The sequence below is a fragment of the Oncorhynchus nerka genome, linkage group LG2 (genome assembly GCF_034236695.1).
Source record: "Oncorhynchus nerka isolate Pitt River linkage group LG2, Oner_Uvic_2.0, whole genome shotgun sequence".
Lineage (NCBI taxonomy): Eukaryota > Metazoa > Chordata > Actinopteri > Salmoniformes > Salmonidae > Oncorhynchus > Oncorhynchus nerka.
The window spans coordinates 21,764,960-21,783,743 of NC_088397.1; the positions used below are offsets into that span (position 1 = coordinate 21,764,960).

Here is an 18,784-nt window from a genome sequence, read left to right on the forward strand (position 1 = left end):
TCTCTCTTTCTCTCTCTCCATGCCCCCTCATCTCTCTCTTTCTCTCTCTCCATGCCCCCCCATCTCTCTCTCGTTCTCTCTCTCCATGCCCCCTCATCTCTCTCTTTCTCTCTCTCCATGCCCCCATCTCTCTCTCGTTCTCTCTCCATGCCCCCTCATCTCTCTTTCTCTCTCTCCATGCCCCCATTGCTCTCTCTTTCTCTCTCTCCATGCCCCCATCTCTCTCTCGTTCTTTCTCTCCATGCCCCTCATCGCTCTCTCTTTCTCTCTCTCCATGCCCCCATCTCTCTCTCGTTCTCTCTCTCCATGCCCCCCATCTCTCTCTCGTTCTCTCTCTCCATGCCCCCTCATCTCTCTCTTTCTCTCTCTCCATGCCCCCATCTCTCTCTTTCTCTCTCTCCATGCCCCCCCATCTCTCTCTTTCTCTCTCTCCATGCCCCCATATCTCTCTTTCTCTCTCTCCATGCCCCCCATCTCTCTCTTTCTCTCTCTCCATGCCCCCCTATCTCTCAATTTCTCTCTCTCCATGCCCCCATCTCTCTCTTTCTCTCTCTCCATGCCCCCCCATCGCTCTCTCTTTCTCTCTCTCTTCATCTCTGACAGCATCTTCAAGCAGAATCATTGAGAGGTTGTTCTCAGGAGCCGTTACACGGTAAGAACACACACACACTTAACTTAACAATATCTGGTAAAAGCAAAATGGTTGAATATAAAGTTATTTCCTCCTGTCCTCTCAGGGGTAGCTCAGTGCAGAGGGAAGGGAGGATGAGTTATGCAGAGTTCAGCTGGTTCCTCATCTCAGAGGAAGACAAGAAAAACCCTACCAGGTAGCACAGCAGAGTGTGTGTGAGCAGGAGAGAGTGTGTGAATGCAACGTGCGTGCATTCGTGTGTGTACAGATGTGCATTTGTGTGTGTGATCTAACCTTCCTCTCTGTCTGTCTCTCTATCTCTCTGTCCCTCTCTCTCACTCTCTCTGTCTGTCCCTCTCTCTCTCACTCTCTCTGTCTGTCTCTCTATCTCTCTGTCCCTCTCTCTCACTCTCTCTGTCTGTCTCTCTATCTCTCTGTCCCTCTCTCTCTCACTCTCTCTGTCTGTCTCTCTATCTCTCTGTCCCTCTCACTCTCTCTCTGTCCCTCTCACTCTCTCTGTCTGTCTCTCTATCTCTCTGTCCCTCTCTCTCGCTCTCTCTGTCTGTCTCTCTATCTCTCTGTCCCTCTCTCTCTCTCGCTCTCTCTGTCTATCTCTCTATCTCTCTGTCCCTCTCTCTCTCTCTCGCTCTCTCTCTCTGTCTGTCTCTCTATCTCTCTGTCCCTCTCTCTCGCTCTCTCTGTCTGTCTCTCTATCTCTCTGTCCCTCTCTCTCTCTCGCTCTCTCTGTCTGTCTCTCTGTCCCTCTCTCTCACTCTCTCTGTCTGTCTCTCTATCTCTCTGTCCCTCTCTCTCGCTCTCTCTGTCTGTCTCTCTATCTCTCTGTCCCTCTCTCTCTCTTTCTCGCTCTCTCTCTGTCTGTCTCTCTATCTCTCTGTCCCTCTCTCTCTCGCTCTCTCTGTCTGTCTCTCTGTCCCTCTCTCTCACTCTCTCTGTCTGTCTCTCTATCTCTCTGTCCCTCTCTCTCGCTCTCTCTGTCTGTCTTTCTGTTTCTCTGTCCCCCAGTATAGAGTACTGGTTCAGGTGTATGGACACAGATGGGGACGGTGTGTTGTCTATGTTTGAGTTGGAGTACTTCTATGAGGAGCAGTGTAGTAGGATGGAGGGGATGGGCATTGAACCCCTACCCTTCACAGATCTGCTCTGCCAGATGCTAGACCTTGTCAAACCTGAAAGCCAAGGTGTGTGTGTATCTTCTTTCTCTTCCAATTGATCCTCTCTTTATACATTATACTCTACTGTGCAGTACAGTAGTAGATACACATCATAATGTGTGTGTGTGTTTAGGTAAGATAACCCTGTCTGATCTGAAGAGGTGTAGGATGGCTCATATATTCTTCGACACGTTCTTCAACCTGGAGAAATACCTGGACCACGAGCAGAGAGACCCCTTCGCTTTGCAGAAGGTAGGACCTTGTGTGTGTGTGCGTGTTGTAGGACATCGACAGTGAGGGTGTGTGTGTACTAACGTTTGTGTGTGTATGTGTTGTAGGACATAGACAGTGAGGGTGTGTGTGTGTATGTGTTGTAGAACATAGACAGAGAGGGTGTGTGTGTGTATGTGTTGTAGGACATAGACAGTGAGGGTGTGTGTGTATGTGTTGTAGAACATAGACAGTGAGGGTGTGTGTGTGTGTTGTAGGACATAGACAGTGAGGGTGTGTGTATGTGTTGTAGGACATAGACAGTGAGGGTGTGTGTGTGTGTTGTAGGACATAGACAGTGAGGGTGTGTGTGTGTGTGTGTATGTGTTGTAGAACATAGACAGTGAGGGTGTATGTGTGTATGTGTTGTAGGACATAGACAGTGAGGGTGTATGTGTGTATGTGTTGTAGAACATAGACAGTGAGGGTGTGTGTGTACTAACTTGTGTGTGTTTTGTAGGACATAGACAATGAGTGCCCAGAGCCTTCAGACTGGGATAAATACGCTTCAGAGGAATATGAGATCCTGGTGGCAGAAGAGACAGCTAATGAACAGCTGCAGGAGGGGTAAGACACACACACACACACACACACATATACTCACTTACTCACTCACTCACTCACACACACTCTCTCATACTGTGTTGCCTCCCCAGGACATTTGATGATGACTATGAGGAGGCGGAGCTTCCTGTTCAAGGAGAGATGGTTGGGAATAAGATGGATAAGCTGCTCATATCAGATCTGTCAGCATGAAATTCCCAAAGCCTGGAATACCGCTCCCTTCTCCTTGGATATACAGGAGACAGGGGAGAGAGGAAGAAATTAAGAAAAAGCTCAAGCGATGGAGGACTCCAAACTCTCTCAGCTTCTCCTTTCATACACAGACAGGGACAGAAGGGATGGTGAGAAGACAGAGGGGGTGGACTGAAAACGAGAGAGAGGATGGACTGAACGAGAGAGAGGATGGACAGAACGAGAGAGAGGATGGACAGAACGAGAGAGAGGATGGACAGAACGAGAGAGAGGATGGACAGAACGAGAGAGAGGATGGACAGAACGAGAGAGAGGATGGACAGAACGAGAGAGCACTCTGGCAGCTGTCCTCTCAGCCCTCTGTAGGAGAGAACATGTTTTCCACTCTTTTATCTTCATTGGAGATTGTGTGTGTGTGTGTTGTGTATGCATGTGTGTGTGTGTGTGTGTGTGTGTGTGTGTGTGTGTGTGTGTTTGTGTCATCCCAAAGACTGTGTTTGGTGCAATAATGTGTCTTAACATGTTTATTATGTAGAAGTAAGAAAAGCACAAATCCTGATGTGGAGATACTTCCTGTATGATGTTTATAATTACTGCCATATGGAGATTTTTCACTGACAATCAACTACTAGACAATCAGCTAATCAATCAAGTTGTTTTCAAATGTGTCAATTAACACACACACACACACACACACACACACACACTGTACATACACACAGCTCTGTGCAAAACACCGCCATCTTGTGGTCACTAGTTATACTGCTGGCTGCTCTTAGAGACGCGTGACGTTTGGAAAAGGGAGCTGTTGGAACACGGCTGTCAGCGTTCTCTGTTTATAACCTCATTTTCAGTGTTCTATTTCAGAATGTTACTGTTAAGTAGTTTGATAAGGCGGGCCATTGTGTGTTTGATTTATTTAGAATTAGTCAAATGTTTAATTCAGTTTGAGATAAAACGCATGTACTGTATATTCCCGTCCGTATACGTTTCAAAGGAGTTCTCTCATAGCAGAGGCTGCGTCACAAATGGCAGTCTATTCCTCATATAGTGCACTATAACTGCTAGGGAGTAGAGTGCTATTCTACATTTGACCAGAATCAACCACAGTGTACATAGACTGAGCTGTAACAAACTAACTATGAACTAACTATCTCTCTGGCAGAGATGTTACCGTATAAACCAAAATGGACAGGAATGGAATCTGCCAAAATGGGCAGAAGTGACACACACACACACACACACACACACACACACACACACTTGCTAGCCACAAGGCGCGCTGTCGACACGTGGAACAGAGCTGTAAAGCTAACAGGCGTTTTCATGTGTCACCTAAGGGGATGTTCAAATAGCATGATGTTAAAGATGAAAAGAGTGGGCCTAACTAACTGCCATCCTGTCATTATCCTCTTCAGCATCATGTATTCTTTAGGTTGTCACTGGTGAATGCTGGTGGTGTTTTAAAGCTGTGTTCATGCGTGTGAGTGTGTTTCTTTAAGAGCGACAATCTGTCCCTATATATCCATTGTAAATGTGTATTTAACTCTACATAGTGTTGCCATTGTGTACAGATGATGTATCTGATGCTTTGTGTGGCTGTGTGGCTCGACGGGGTTCAGTTATGTGGCGTGTGACCCAAATGCACAAGGATGATTGGTCGGAGGTCATAGAGGGACACGCCCACCAGACAATTGACTGTCAATCAATTTGTCAATCACCTATCAATCAGTTTGATAGTCTGATTGAGTAATAAGGAGCATCTTGCTGTGACTGGATTGGACACACTGGTAGCTCCTCCCTTTAGAGAGACTCATGCTGCTGTAAAGACACACACACACACACACACACACACACACACGTTTATGAGACACTGCTGTGTCTGACTCTATGCAAACAATCTGCTTTTTTGCTGACTGCCCTGGGAACACACACACATCTGCTCTGTACTAGGTGCAGGGGGCAGGGTGAGAAGCCATGATGGAACTGCCTCCGACCGGAGACACTTCTGCCGCAATGAGGACTTTTACTTTGAAATGTATGTCTGTTTTAAACAACTTTTACTTAGATTTTTTTCCCCTTTCATCTGATGTTTTACTTCCAGGTTGATGAGGCTTCAGTAGATGTTCTTGTGTTCGCATGGCTTCCTTCTTTCTATCTTTCCTTTGTTTTCTTTTAAAAGTGAATTCAAATAAAGGCGATTTAAGGTTGGAGAGAGAAAATGAATGGCGGATACAACACAATAGTGCGTCGAACAAAGATTTTCATGTTTTGTTTTTTGGTGCAATTTTTTATATATAGATTTGACTAAACAGTGTGTTCTAAATAGTATGTAGTATGCTTAGTCATAGTACATAGTTAATACGATGGCCTCTTTAGTCTCAGAATGTCCCTCCTGTGGTTCACCCCTGTGGCTGACAGTAGTAACTACACAGTAATGTTATGTTTCTCCTCTCCCACGTGTCTGTGCATGTGTGTGTGTTGAATGATGATTGTCTTGAAATTCACAGATCCCCAGATGAAACCAATAGCCAATGAGATCCCAGCCTTGACTTTAAAGCCCCTCCCCTTAGTCACACACATTTCAGACCACCAGCCAACACCCAGTCCGCAGTGATGTCATCAACCATGATGTCATAATAGGGTTCCATTCTCCCTTTGATGAACACACACACACACACACACACATACACAGCCAAATAGATGCTTTGGAACCGACTCCACTGTGACACTAACATTTACCCAAATGAAGGGAGAGAGAGAGGGAGAGAGATGGAGATGGAGAGAGAGAGGGAGATGGAGAGAAAGAGAGAGGGAGATGGAGAGAGAGAGGGAGATGGAGGGAGAGGGAGATGGAGAGAAAGAGAGAGGGAGGGAGAGGGAGATGGAGAGAAAGAGAGAGGGAGATGGAGAGAAAGTGAGATGAGATAAGCCTGCTTGGCAATTCAGGGAAACAACTGTGAAACAAATGCCTCTTCTCAAATATGGACCTGACACACACACACACACTGGCGATTTCCCATTATCTAATATGTGGGGGCGGCATGACTACATGAGGTTAGAACTCTGGACAGGAACTCATGGAATGAAGAGCAATGTGGCCAGGACAGATCTAGACATACTAGAACAGATTGAATGTGTGTCTGTAATGCCCTTCTATGTATTAGTGCACTGCTTTAGGCCAATCCTATATGGATTAGTGTGCCACTCCAGATTTAGTGCTAGAAACACACTCTGAATGTGGACATACTACAGACCACTCTCAGATCGATCCCAAAAGACACACAGTTCACAATAGAGTTCACTATTTCAGCCTCTGATTCACTACAAGTGGTCCCATTCATAAGCAGATGTCCCACTCACATGCAGACATACATACCCATGCATCCGCACACATACACACAAGCACACACAGGCGTACACACACGGATACACAAGTACGCACACGTACACACTAGAAATAGTTCAGGCATAAGGGTGTGATGTCCTGACCAGCTGCTATGACAGATAGAAAGAAAGAGAGAGAGGGCTTGTCTGTTCTTGTCAGGGTACGGATGACTCCTTTGAACTCCCACAGTTCCAGCGCCAGATCGATAGGAGGGGGTATCTCTGCACACACAGCTCTTAATATGTCTTCTACGATGTCATATGTCAATGCTTTCCACCCATCAAAGAGCTACAGGGACAGGGGGTACATGATTAGGGCGAGAGAGAGGGGGTGAGGGAGGGAGAGGGAGAGTGCCAAACAAACATGCAAACACCCCCCAAGATAAACCTGAATTCAGTCTGCACGGCGGAGCGTGAGAGGAATGTGACAATATTTATTCAATGCAAGCAGTGACCTTTGTTCAATGTCAACGTGCCTATGTCATTTTATCTACCCCAAATAGTCTAAATAGTATGAATGGCATTTTGATCGTCAGAAATCTTCAAACTGCCTGAGGGTGAGCACCAGGTATGTAGGTTTACAGAGTCTAAATAGGCTACTAGAGATAAATTAACAGGATTTATTTCTCAGACATTTTTATTTACACTAATGACTTGCATTGGAATGTTTTCTAATATAAATTGCCAAGACTGCAGCTCACGTTCAAAGCTGTGATGTATAATGTTCTTCTGTTGAGTTGTGGCACAGGGCTACAAACAATATAGTTGTATTATGTCTATTTGAGACCATGCACAATGAAAACATAAACTCAGAGGCTGAATCTGATGCATTGTACCAGAAAACAAACAGGTCATGTTGGTCCCCATGCAGTCCCTGGGCAGGTGTACAATAACACATTCATCATCCATACAATAGATGAGTCATGTGCAGTACAACAGACGTTCTATGTAATACAAAAGTTTCATATCCTCTTTATTTCTAAACCCTGGCCAACCCTCCTGCAGGATTACCCACATTGGGCCTGTTACATAATCATTTAACTGGAGACCGCTGCAGGCTTTTGCTCCTGCCCTGCATTAAGACAAGCCCCACATGCCAACAGGTATGCTCCTACAAAGCCTGTCTCACCTCTGCCACCAATTTGACAGGTTGATTTTGAGAGAGAGATTGAGCTGTATGGGGCTAGATCCATGGATCAGCTGGTGCGGAGGCCAGAGCACTACTCCCTGCAACACTAAATCCCAGGCCTTGGCTGGGGGCAGAAGTAAGTCTAGCTCTAGGCCTTGATTCAACAATGATTGAAATTAAAAAGTAATTTCCGATTGAGCCGATATATGCAGCGTTTTACCATGAATGCAGTATCTGAACATTGCCTTTACATTTCAATCGCGCTGAACAGTGGATCTGCAGCACCACGGGTAGAATCTAGGCCCTACTCTCAGAAACACACAGCCCCGTGCTACAGTAGAAGTGGGTATGCGTGGTATAGAAGGTATTACGGTAGAAATGGGCGGGCTTAGCCTCCATGTGCCGCCGCAGGGTTTTGATTGACAGCTTGGATTGTCCCAGAGAGCGCGCTGCGCGGGCAGAGTCTAGGCAGGGGGATCCAACAACCAGCCCTGGAGAAAAAATAACACACAGCAGCGAACGTCTGTTTCAAGATTATTTTATTGCAGTGAGGTGAGTTCTATTCTACACTTGTATGTTGTTCTGTTGCATGTTAAAACGACTTATTAGAATAGGACATCGTCTTAAACTGGGAGTTAAGAAGTTTATGGGGATTGTGTGAGTGCTTGCTTATGGAGCTGTGACGCCGGCAGACTGTCTCGGTGAGCTGGCGAGAGGAGAGGAAAAGGGAAAACTGGCTGAGGGGGGGAATCGAAACTTTTAGGGATTTTTTAAACTTTTTGTCCGAAACTGCGTGGAAAGTTTTAAAAAACGTGGCCATTAAAGTTTTGGTTTTTATATCGCAGTTATTTGGGAATGTGATGTCGTTTGGAGGATTTTGTTTGCGTTGTGGGCCATTTCTGCTTTTTTGCGAAAAAAAGTTTTTTCGTCTTCGCAGAGACTGACGTTGAAAGAGTGAGTGCGCAACAGGCTAAAACGCTCTTTATCTCAACGTTTCTCTCTTTCTCCACTGTTCTTTACATAACAATCTACAGGCCCCGCTGTCTCTTTTTAAAAACACTGTTTTAATTTATCAAAGTGAAGTATGTCTGTTTTACTTCAATATTTTTTTCTACTTGGATTGCAAGATGCTGATGTGACGATTTGGCAGGGTTATGAAATAGTGTGAACGGAGGAACACAATGTAGTTCTTTATTGCATGAATTATTTTACCGATGGTGAATTGTTATTGCATACGATCACAACGCACTTTTCCTAGACTGTAGTTTGTAGCGGATTGAAGAGAGGATACTGTGTCTGAAGAGGAGAGAGGTCTCTCAACTCCAGCATAGCCTGGCATTCCAGTAAGCCTGCCTGTCTGTTCTCTCTTTCCTTCTCTCTCTCTGCCCCCCCCCCCTCTCTCTCTCTCTCTGCAGACGTGGAAGTCCAATGCAGTTACTTCATGCGCTTAATGATTTTGTTAACGAACGACAGGCCTATTGTTGTCAGACTTTTTGAAATCGATGCATCACTTTATTATTTAGAAAACGTTTTCATTTTTCGCCGATGAGTTGATACCCTTAGTTGAAAGGAAACTTAGTTTTAAGTTGGCTACAAGCTAACTTCATTTTAGGCTATTATGGGATATGCTTGTCATTATCCCTGGGGTGTTGTGTCACCGTTACATAGCCGGTATAACGTTGTTAAATCGTTCTGATAATAATGCTATTTCGTCGAGTTGTGAACGCTGGATCCAGAGGGTAAATTGAAGAAAAATAGCATGAGTAACAAACACGCACAGAAAATATGAGAAATCCGATCCCAAATAGATGACGTCAGATGACATTCCTTTGCTGTAAGGCTGATGTGGCCTTCTGTGTGCTGTGAGTGTGCTTTTATCCTGGATTAGGGACGTCTCAGACTCTTTCTCGGGAAAAATCAGTCTCTGTGATTTGCAGTGAATCTGACTTCTACACTTCTAGATTAAGTTCTGAGGAGTTTTACATCTTTGGAAGAGCTCCTGTGTTTGTGACCCATAATATCCTAATATGTAGCCTGCCTTTGTCAGCTATATAATTATAATGATTTAATAATTTCATGTTTGTGTTGAGGTATTGGCATATGGTTGTCAGGTGTTGTATCAACTGCTCTATCAGTGTGTGTGTGTGTGTGTATGTGTGTGTGCAGATTTCAGCAGCAGTCTATCCTCCCATGAGGTGTTGGTTATAAGGAACATTACAATAACATAACAATAACAACAGTAACATTATAGGATTCCACATTAGAATAACATCAGTAACAATAACAAAACTGTACCTTTCCTATTGCCATCATAACTAGAAGGTGACTGTCCTGGAGGTGTTTTGGCGCTAGCATGGCTGGGTAGGGTTTTTTGTTCCTAAACTGGCTACAGGTGTGTGTGTACAGTCTTTAGGCCTGTCTCTGTCTGAGCTTTGCAGGCCACCATAGGACCGTGTGGGCGGTCTGGTCTGGTCAGCTGGCAGCAGCTTCCTGCTTCCTGTGGCTGAGACTTCTCATTGGTCACGCTGGGAGAAGCATTCTTTTCCACTGAGGTCATGTGGTTAGCATCTGGAATGGACAGGAGAGAGAGGTCCTCAGAAAGGTCTGGAACCTAGAGATGCAACATATGGGTACTTCCTGAAACAGGCTGAACAGTGGCAAAGTCTGAAATTGGAAGTATTTATTCAGTGGAAGAATGACACATTTTTCTCCAAATCTTAAATTAATTTTACACACACGATAACCACCAGGGAGTAACCAGCTGATGAAATATGACTTTCATTTATTTAAGTTAAATAAATGTACCTTTTGGTTAAAGTGGCATTTTAAAGGTTTACTTACCTAAGTAGTGCTAGGCGATATGGCCAAAATATCATGTCATTGTATTTTTCAAAATTTTGACTGTATGACAGTATTTGACGGTATTTGATGTTTTTGATGAATAAAAATTCTACATTTGGTTTATGAGTAGTGCGTGACCCTAGGACCCTCTAAATGATTTCAATGGGTCTTTCTCCATTCGGATTGTTTTATACTGTTTAATTAAACTTCAACCTAAAATATCCTGCATTTCCATCAATTTCTGCATTTCCTGCACTCATTTGAGATCATTTCCACACTGCCACAATATGGGCAAAAATACTAGGCCTTATTTTTAACCAAATGTTGCAATTGCGATTAGATTTTAACACTGGTGAACTCAGTACTTTTATTAGCTTGTTAGCCAGCTAACTAGAGATTAGCATTCGTGGCTAACACGATGTAGCTTAACTTGCTAAGAAAATACTAACTAGCTGTTTGCAGATGTAAGAAACACAAACTAATATTGTAATTATAGAACACTTGTGGATTTATATTAATAAGAGCAAAGTTGAAACCACATCGTTGTCAATCAACATTGTTGCATGTGCTGCATTGACCATGCAGACCGAACGCAAGTGTCTCGTGGTCAAGCAACAACAAATGCGGTCCTTGAGTGACGGGGTGGGACTAGGTCTGTGTGGAAAGCGGTGTGGAGAGAGAGAGAGAGAGAGATGACTCAAGTAGAGGAGTAAACTATAGAAATGGACGTTACACACGGCATATCACATTTAACAAACCCAACATTCAAATACCGTCATAGAAGGTAAAGTAAAAACCCAAACCGGTCCGTGCATCAATATCGGTATAGTAAACTACGGTATACCGCCCAGACGACTTTGTGTCAGGAGTGTGTGTTCAGAGAGAGTGTGTTAGGTTCAGTGTCTGTGTTGACGGATAATTGTCTTGACATTCTCAGAACCCCAGACCAAGCTGATAGCCAATGATGTCCCAGCCTTGTGTGTGTATTCGTGAAAAGTTTATCTCCACTGGCTGCCACTGTGCTGAGTGGTTCTCCTCCCTATTTTGTCCCCCTTGACCGAGCAACAGAGCAGTCACAGAAAGGTTTCATCTGATTCACAGACGGAGGCCTTCTCTTTATCTTCCTTCATTACACACACACAGACACACACACTCTCTCTCTCTCTCTGAAGGCTGGATCGTTGTTGAAGGATCCCAGCGCCTTATGTTTACTTGGCACAGACCTGTAATATTTACCCTCTCTCTTTCTCCCTCTCTCTTTTCACCTCCCCACCTCTCTCCTATTTCCCCTCCCATTCTCCCCCTTTCTCCTCTTGGTGATTTCCTGCATTGTTGACAGTTGATTTAGACAGAGATAAAAGAAGTCTTTCAACCCCCCCCATTTCCAACCCTCTCTCTCTCCCCCTCTCCTTTCCTCCCTCTTTCCTCCCTCTTTCTCTTGTCCCCTGTGCCCACCTTGGGGATGCAGGGCTCTATGTCTCTCTCAGAGAACTCTACCGTATCCTATGGGTGGCACTGTAGACGTTCGGACTAGCTAGCAGTGTTAGCCTCTTCTAGCATTGCAGCTAACATCCTCCTGCATTATTGTAGTGATTTTCATTGCTGACAGTGTTAGCTTTCCCTAGCGTAGCTCCGTTATTAATATGTCACTCATGGCAAGCAACATTATCTTCTCCTAGCCTAGCCGCCAACAGCGGAAGGTAAACGTGTGTTTGTCTCGTTGGTCTTAGTGAGTGAGCATGCCTACTTTAGTACACACACACACACACATCTGTGACATAACTCACATTTTCGTGCCTGCATTAGCATGCTAGGCGTGTTAGCATGGCTATGGAAAGTTCCATCTGCTCTTAATGGATGTTTTATGCAGGTGTGTGTTTCACGGAAGTGTATGTGTGTGTCAGTATCCTGCTAAATCTTCTTCAAAAGGAAATAGAAATTGTTGCTAAATTGTTGCAATAACTCAATACATGGTTGTAAAAACATTAGCATCAACCAGGCCACACCCCCCCTCCTCTACTTACATACCTCTGTCATTTCTACCTCTCCTCTCTCTTCCCCCTTTTCTCCGCCCCTCCTTGCCCCCAAGCAAGACCCCCCACAAATCATCACACACCCACACACACCTCCCCCAGCCTGGGGTCGCAAGGTCAAATTCCTCCTCCTCAATCAGGCCTCAGGATTTGTATGTGTAGCCCATACATAGGTGTGTAGCGTGCCAGTTCCATTCCCACTTCACTGCCATGTCCTCTCCACTCTTTGGGACTAATTCCATATTATTCTAACGGATTAACTCTCGGCCCTTCCTTTGTCTCACATACATGCCCACTCACACACCCACACTAAGGGAGAGCAGGCATTCTGAGGATATATTCCAACACACAGTGGAATGTGTATCCTGAGAGGAATGTGCATACTTTTCCACTGTGATCTCTGTCTCGCTCTCTCCCTCCCTACCTCTCGCTCTCTCTCCCTTCCTTCCTCACTCCCTCCCTCCCTTCCTCACTCTCTCACTCTTGCTCTCTCTCTCACTCTTGCTCTCTCTCTCCCTCCCTCCCTCCCTGATTCAGGTTTCAGTCTTTTACGATGACTAAATGTCACACTGTGCGATGTCAGCCTGGTTAGATTGTACAATTTGCTTCAGTTCTGTTGTCACATTCTGTTGTTTGCGAGGCTAAGTCAGCTATATAGCGGCGTATTTGATCCTCGCGTGTTGGGAAAAAACGTACGGTATACGTCCAGAAATCATTTTCACATATAGACTTTATATGTCCCAACTTCCCAAAAATAACATGGCTGCTGTGGTACAAGGTTTATTTTGTGAATTTATCAAAATCCCGTTAGGTCAGATGACATGTAGTCTAAACAAGATTATTAAGGAAATTGTTCTTCTTGAAAAGCATGTTAACGTTTCAATCAAACGATTATATTCATCTGACTATACACAAGAATCATATTGTCGTGTGCACACTTAATGCCGGCCATGTTCCTATTGGTTGGTCACCGGGATCGGCTCGTAACACCAGCCACACTAAGGCTCAACGTTTCTGACGGAGCCTAGGACCGCACGCAGCGGTGCTTCATCGGCAGACGTGGAACCCTGTCTCACTGAACGAGCCGAGACTTCCGACCGTCGTTTGCGACCAGAGAATTAGCCCACAACGTCCACATTCTGCCGGGACGCCAAAGCCGCCGCTGAAGATGGCTAAAATCATCCAGTTTGTGCTTTAAGGCCTTAAAGGGGAAGTTCACCCAGAAACACTTCCGGGTCCTTTATCATGCCTGCCTGACCATTTGTCACCCCCAGACAGTTTGTAGGTCCATCGCTTGAGTATTTGGATGTAGTTTAGAAGCTAATTCTACCCCGTAGAATTGTCTGATTGACATCATGGAGGAGGTCGAGCATCTGACCGAAGATGCAGAAGTACAGGACCTGTGTGTGTGTGTGTGTGTGTGTAAACATCAACCCTGGGGTTCTGGAGACGTTTTTCAGAATGCCCTGGATCAACTGGAAGCACTTGCCACACCTGACAGCCCAAATAGGAAGCTCTCTGAAAGTGTTTTGGAAATTGGGATATGTTTTATGATTCCTCTCTAAGATGCAAATGAATAGCCAGCTAATGATACCCAACTGTATTTTCTAGTAACCTGCCTACACTCTATAATGTAACTGTAACTGGCTGCTGTAGTCTCCCCTTGAAGTTAGATCAACTTGGTCCACTGTGTCTAAAACGAGTGGATGTGCCACGTGAATAGAATGTATGGGATGTGTACTTCACAATATGGACTAAATGATCAATATTGTATATTACCAAACACTGTAAGAAGTCAATAGTGTTAGTGAACAAAATGCAGTGGTGTATAGTACTTAAGTAAAAAATACTTTGAAGTACTACTTAAGTAGTTTATACTTAAGGGGTATTTGAACTTTACTATTTATATTTTGGACAACTTTTACTTTTACTTCACTACATTCCTAAAGAAAATAATGTACTTTCTACTCCATACATTTTCCCTGACACCCAAAAGTACTCGTTACATTTTAAATGCTTAGCTGGACAGGAAAATGGTCCAATTCACGCACTTATCAAGAGAACGTCCCTGGTCATCCCTACAGCCTCTGATCTGGCGGACTCACTAAACACACATGCGTTTTCTGTAAATGATGTCTGAGAGGTGTGCATGAAAATGGTGCCATCTGGGTTGCTTAATATAAGGGATTTGAAATTATTTCTATTTTTACTTTTGATACCTAAGTATATTTTAGCAATTACATTTACTTTTGATACTTAAAAGTAAATAAAACCAAATACTTTTAGACTTTTACTCAAGTAGTATTTTACTGGGTGACTTTTACTTGAGTCATTTTCTATTAAGACATCTTTACTCTTACTCAGGTATGACAATTTTTCCACCACAGATTTAAAAAAAAAAATGCTGCAATTGCCAGTCTAGCTTTTACACCACTAATATCTTGATTAGCCTGTAAACCCACATACTAAAGAGGAAGACAAACAGCCTCACCTTTTCAACAATGACTTGGCCATACAGTCTTCAAGTCTCTAAGGCAAGAGAGCGGTCAATCATTTTGTGCCATCATCAGTACGGCTTTGAAATAAACAGGCCCAATGATCCCTGAGCCCGTTGTTGTAAAGGCCTAGACCGATTTGTTCTTTTGATTGTTGTATATAACATTGTGTTAGAGTTATTTTAGTTTTGACAATGCAGACTGGTTTCCTACGGGATCACTTTGGAGTGGATGCTGAGGGGAGAACGTCTCGGTCGAGGCCAACGCCGGGGACTCCCAGCCTGTGTGGTCGCGGCAATTCGATCTAAATACCCTGACCCCAACCCTGTCCCTAACGCTGACCCCAAGCTATGTTGGATTTAGAGGAGGCTCACGACATAGGATACAAATAAATGTTTTAAAGAAATAACATTGTATTCCAAGTTTTTTAAATAAAGACTTTAAACGCATAATAAACTATAAAGACATTGTAAAACATATAATTAAGCAATAAGGAACGTGGGGTTGTGGTATATGGCCAATATACTACGGCTAAGGGCTGTTCCTAAGCACGATGCAACGTGGAGTGCCTGGATACAGTCCTTAGCCGTGGTATATTGGCCATATACCACAAACCCATGAGGTGCCTTATTGCTATTATAAACTGGTTACTAACATAATTAGAGAAGTAAAAATAAATGTTTTGTCGTACCTGTGATATACGGTCTGATATACAACGGCTTTCAGCCAATCAGCATTCAGGGCTCGAACCACCCAGTTTATAAAACACAACAATTACTGTCACTCAGCATTATAACAAAAAAAAAAATCCCTTTATTTAACTTGGCAAGTCAGTTAAGAACAAATTCTTATTTTCAATGACGGCCTAGGAACAGTGGGTTAACTGCCTTGTTCAGGGGCAGAACGACAGATTTTTACCTTGTCAGCTCAGGGATTCAATCTTGCAACCTTTTGGTTACTAGTCCAACACTCTAACCACTAGGCTACCTGCCACCCCATTAGTTACATTAGTTATGCTCTGTTCGTAAGCAAGCTACCATGGATAGTGGTGTAGCGACAGTAACAGGTGGAAGAAGTCCTGTTTCCATCTCCACAATCGACTCATGCAGGCTGTTCTCGATCAACACATACCAATATTGTTAAGCCACTTGTGTGCAACAGAGATATATTGACTGGCCTGGCCTCCCAAAGCCTGGACCCTGGGACAACTGTACCTGGTGACTGACTGCCGACAACATGTCTTGGATGTGGAAGCCTTCTACAAACGAGGTCAACAGACACCATGGTCATTATAAAACTTCTGAAAAGCAATGTTCTTTCTGCTGTTTATATTCTTCAATCATCGGGGTGGCAGGGTTAGAGCCTAGTGGTTAGAGCATTGGACTAGTAACCGGAAGGTTGCAAGTTCAAATCCCCGAGCTGTCGTTCTGCCCCTGAACAGGCAGGTAACCCACTGTTCCTAGGCCGTCATTGAAAATAAGAATTTGTTCTTAACTGACTTGCCTAGTTAAATAAAGGTAAAATAAATAAATAAAAATTCTATCCAACTCGGCTTGTCTCTGCCACATCCACAAAAGCCAGCCCCTCTCCCCAGTCCCTCTCTCACTAGACTGTAGTGCATCTTGCTGGATGTCTGGCTGCTCCACAAAGTACTCTGCTTGGCTGCAGAAGCCCTGGCGGTAGCTTCTAGGGAAATGGTTTTGCTTCAGAGCTTCATTTGTGTGTTCACATGGGCGTTCAGACTGAACACCTGCGGGAAACAAATACAAACAGATGCTTTTATTTAGAGGTGTCTGGTACCCTGCAGATGGCATGAGTGTTAGCCACCTCTCACACGGCCTGACATCAGCCAAGCACTGAGAAGCTCCAGCAGCCACCCACACACATTCAGAAGGTTGGAGCAGAGGGCACCTGGAGCAGAAAGGGTTAACCTGGATATTGCCTGAGTCGTCTGTGGCCGGTGCTCTGCTGTGTGGGAGGGCTGGTGGTGTGGAGGAGTGGACGGAATACCATCAAATGGCAATTACAGTTTACTGTCTACCTAGTGTGGAGTAACGGTACAGTCTACTGTCTACCTAGTGTGTGGAGTAACGGTACAATCTACTGTCTACCTAGTGTGGAGTAACGGTACCATCTACTGTCTACCTAGTGATGTGGAGTAACGGTACCATCTACTGTCTACCTAGTGATGTGGAGTAACGGTACCATCTACTATATACCTAGTGATGTGGAGTAACGGTACCATCTACTATATACCTAGTGTGTGGAGTAACGGTACCATCTACTATATACCTAGTGTGGAGTAACGGTACCATCTACTGTATACCTGGTGTGGAGTAACGGTACCATCTACTGTATACCTGGTGTGGAGTAACGGTACCATCTACTGTATACCTGGTGTGGAGTAACGGTACCATCTACTGTATACCTGGTGTGGAGTAACGGTACCATCTACTGTCTACCTGGTGTGGAGTAACGGTACCATCTACTGTCTACCTGGTGTGGAGTAACGGTACCATCTACTGTCTACCTAGTGTGGAGTAACGGTACCATCTACTGTCTACCTAGTGTGGAGTAACGGTACAGTCTACTGTCTACCTAGTGGTGTGGAGTAACGGTACCATCTACTGTCTACCTAGTGTGGAGTAACGGTACAGTCTACTGTCTACCTAGTGTGTGGAGTAACGGTACAATCTACTGTCTACCTAGTGTGGAGTAACGGTACCATCTACTGTCTACCTAGTGTGTGGAGTAACGGTACCATCTACTGTCTACCTAGTGTGTGGAGTAACGGTAGTCTACTGTCTACCTAGTGTGTGGAGTAACGGTACCATCTACTGTCTACCTAGTGATGTGGAGTAACGGTACCATCTACTGTCTACCTAGTGATGTGGAGTAACGGTACCATCTACTATATACCTAGTGATGTGGAGTAACGGTACCATCTACTATATACCTAGTGTGTGGAGTAACGGTACCATCTCCTATATACCTAGTGTGGAGTAACGGTACCATCTACTGTATACCTGGTGTGGAGTAACGGTACCATCTACTGTATACCTGGTGTGGAGTAACGGTACCATCTACTGTATACCTGGTGTGGAGTAACGGTACCATCTACTGTATACCTAGTGTGGAGTAACGGTACCATCTACTGTATACCTGGTGTGGAGTAACGGTACCATCTACTGTATACCTGGTGTGGAGTAACGGTACCATCTACTGTATACCTGGTGTGGAGTAACGGTACCATCTACTGTCTACCTGGTGTGGAGTAACGGTACCATCTACTGTATACCTGGTGTGGAGTAACGGTACCATCTACTGTCTACCTGGTGTGGAGTAACGGTACCATCTACTGTCTACCTGGTGTGGAGTAACGGTACCATCTACTGTCTACCTGGTGTGGAGTAACGGTACCATCTACTGTCTACCTGGTGTGGAGTAACGGTACCATCTACTGTCTACCTGGTGTGGAGTAACGGTACCATCTACTGTCTACCTGGTGTGGAGTAACGGTACCATCTACTGTCTGCCTAGTGTGGAGTAACGGTACCATCTACTGTCTACCTAGTGTGGAGTAACGGTACCATCTACTGTCTACCTAGTGATGTGGAGTAACGGTACCATCTACTATATACCTAGTGTGTGGAGTAACGGTACCATCTACTGTATACCTGGTGTGGAGTAACGGTACCATCTACTATATACCTAGTGTGTGGAGTAACGGTACCATCTACTGTCTACCTAGTGTGGAGTAACGGTACTGTCTACCTGGCGTGGAGTAACGATACCATCTACTGTCTATTTAGTGTGGAGTAACGGTACGGTCTACCGTCTACTTAGTGTGGAGTAACGGTACGGTCTACCGTCTACCTAGTGTGGAGTAACGGAATTGTTATCAGTATTGTGTAAGTAACATAATGGAAAAGGGAATTGTTATCAGTATTGTGTAAGTAACATAATGGAAAAGGGAATTGTTATCAGTATTGTGTAAGTAACATAATGGAAAAGGGAATTGTTATCAGTATTGTGTAAGTAACATAATGGAAAAGGGAATTGTTATCAGT

The 18,784-nt window shown here is 44.4% G+C and overlaps 2 protein-coding genes across 2 annotated transcripts in view; both read left to right on the forward strand.

Moving 5' to 3' along the window:
• Positions 1–5,039, forward strand: part of LOC115134165 (serine/threonine-protein phosphatase 2A regulatory subunit B'' subunit alpha-like) — a 27,263-nt gene extending 22,224 nt beyond the window's left edge. Inside the window, 6 exon segments of the mRNA XM_065024542.1 lie at positions 604–652; positions 738–827; positions 1,655–1,830; positions 1,937–2,055; positions 2,534–2,640; positions 2,730–5,039. Of these exon segments, the coding sequence (XP_064880614.1) occupies positions 604–652; positions 738–827; positions 1,655–1,830; positions 1,937–2,055; positions 2,534–2,640; positions 2,730–2,829 (641 nt within the window). The 3' untranslated portion in view covers positions 2,830–5,039.
• A 2,750-nt stretch (positions 5,040–7,789) lies between these two features.
• The window catches only part of LOC115121805 (fibronectin type III domain-containing protein 3B-like), a 149,549-nt gene continuing 138,554 nt past the window's right edge, over positions 7,790–18,784 (forward strand). The window contains 1 exon segment of the mRNA XM_065024546.1: positions 7,790–7,897. The gene's annotated coding sequence lies outside the window, so the exon portion shown is untranslated.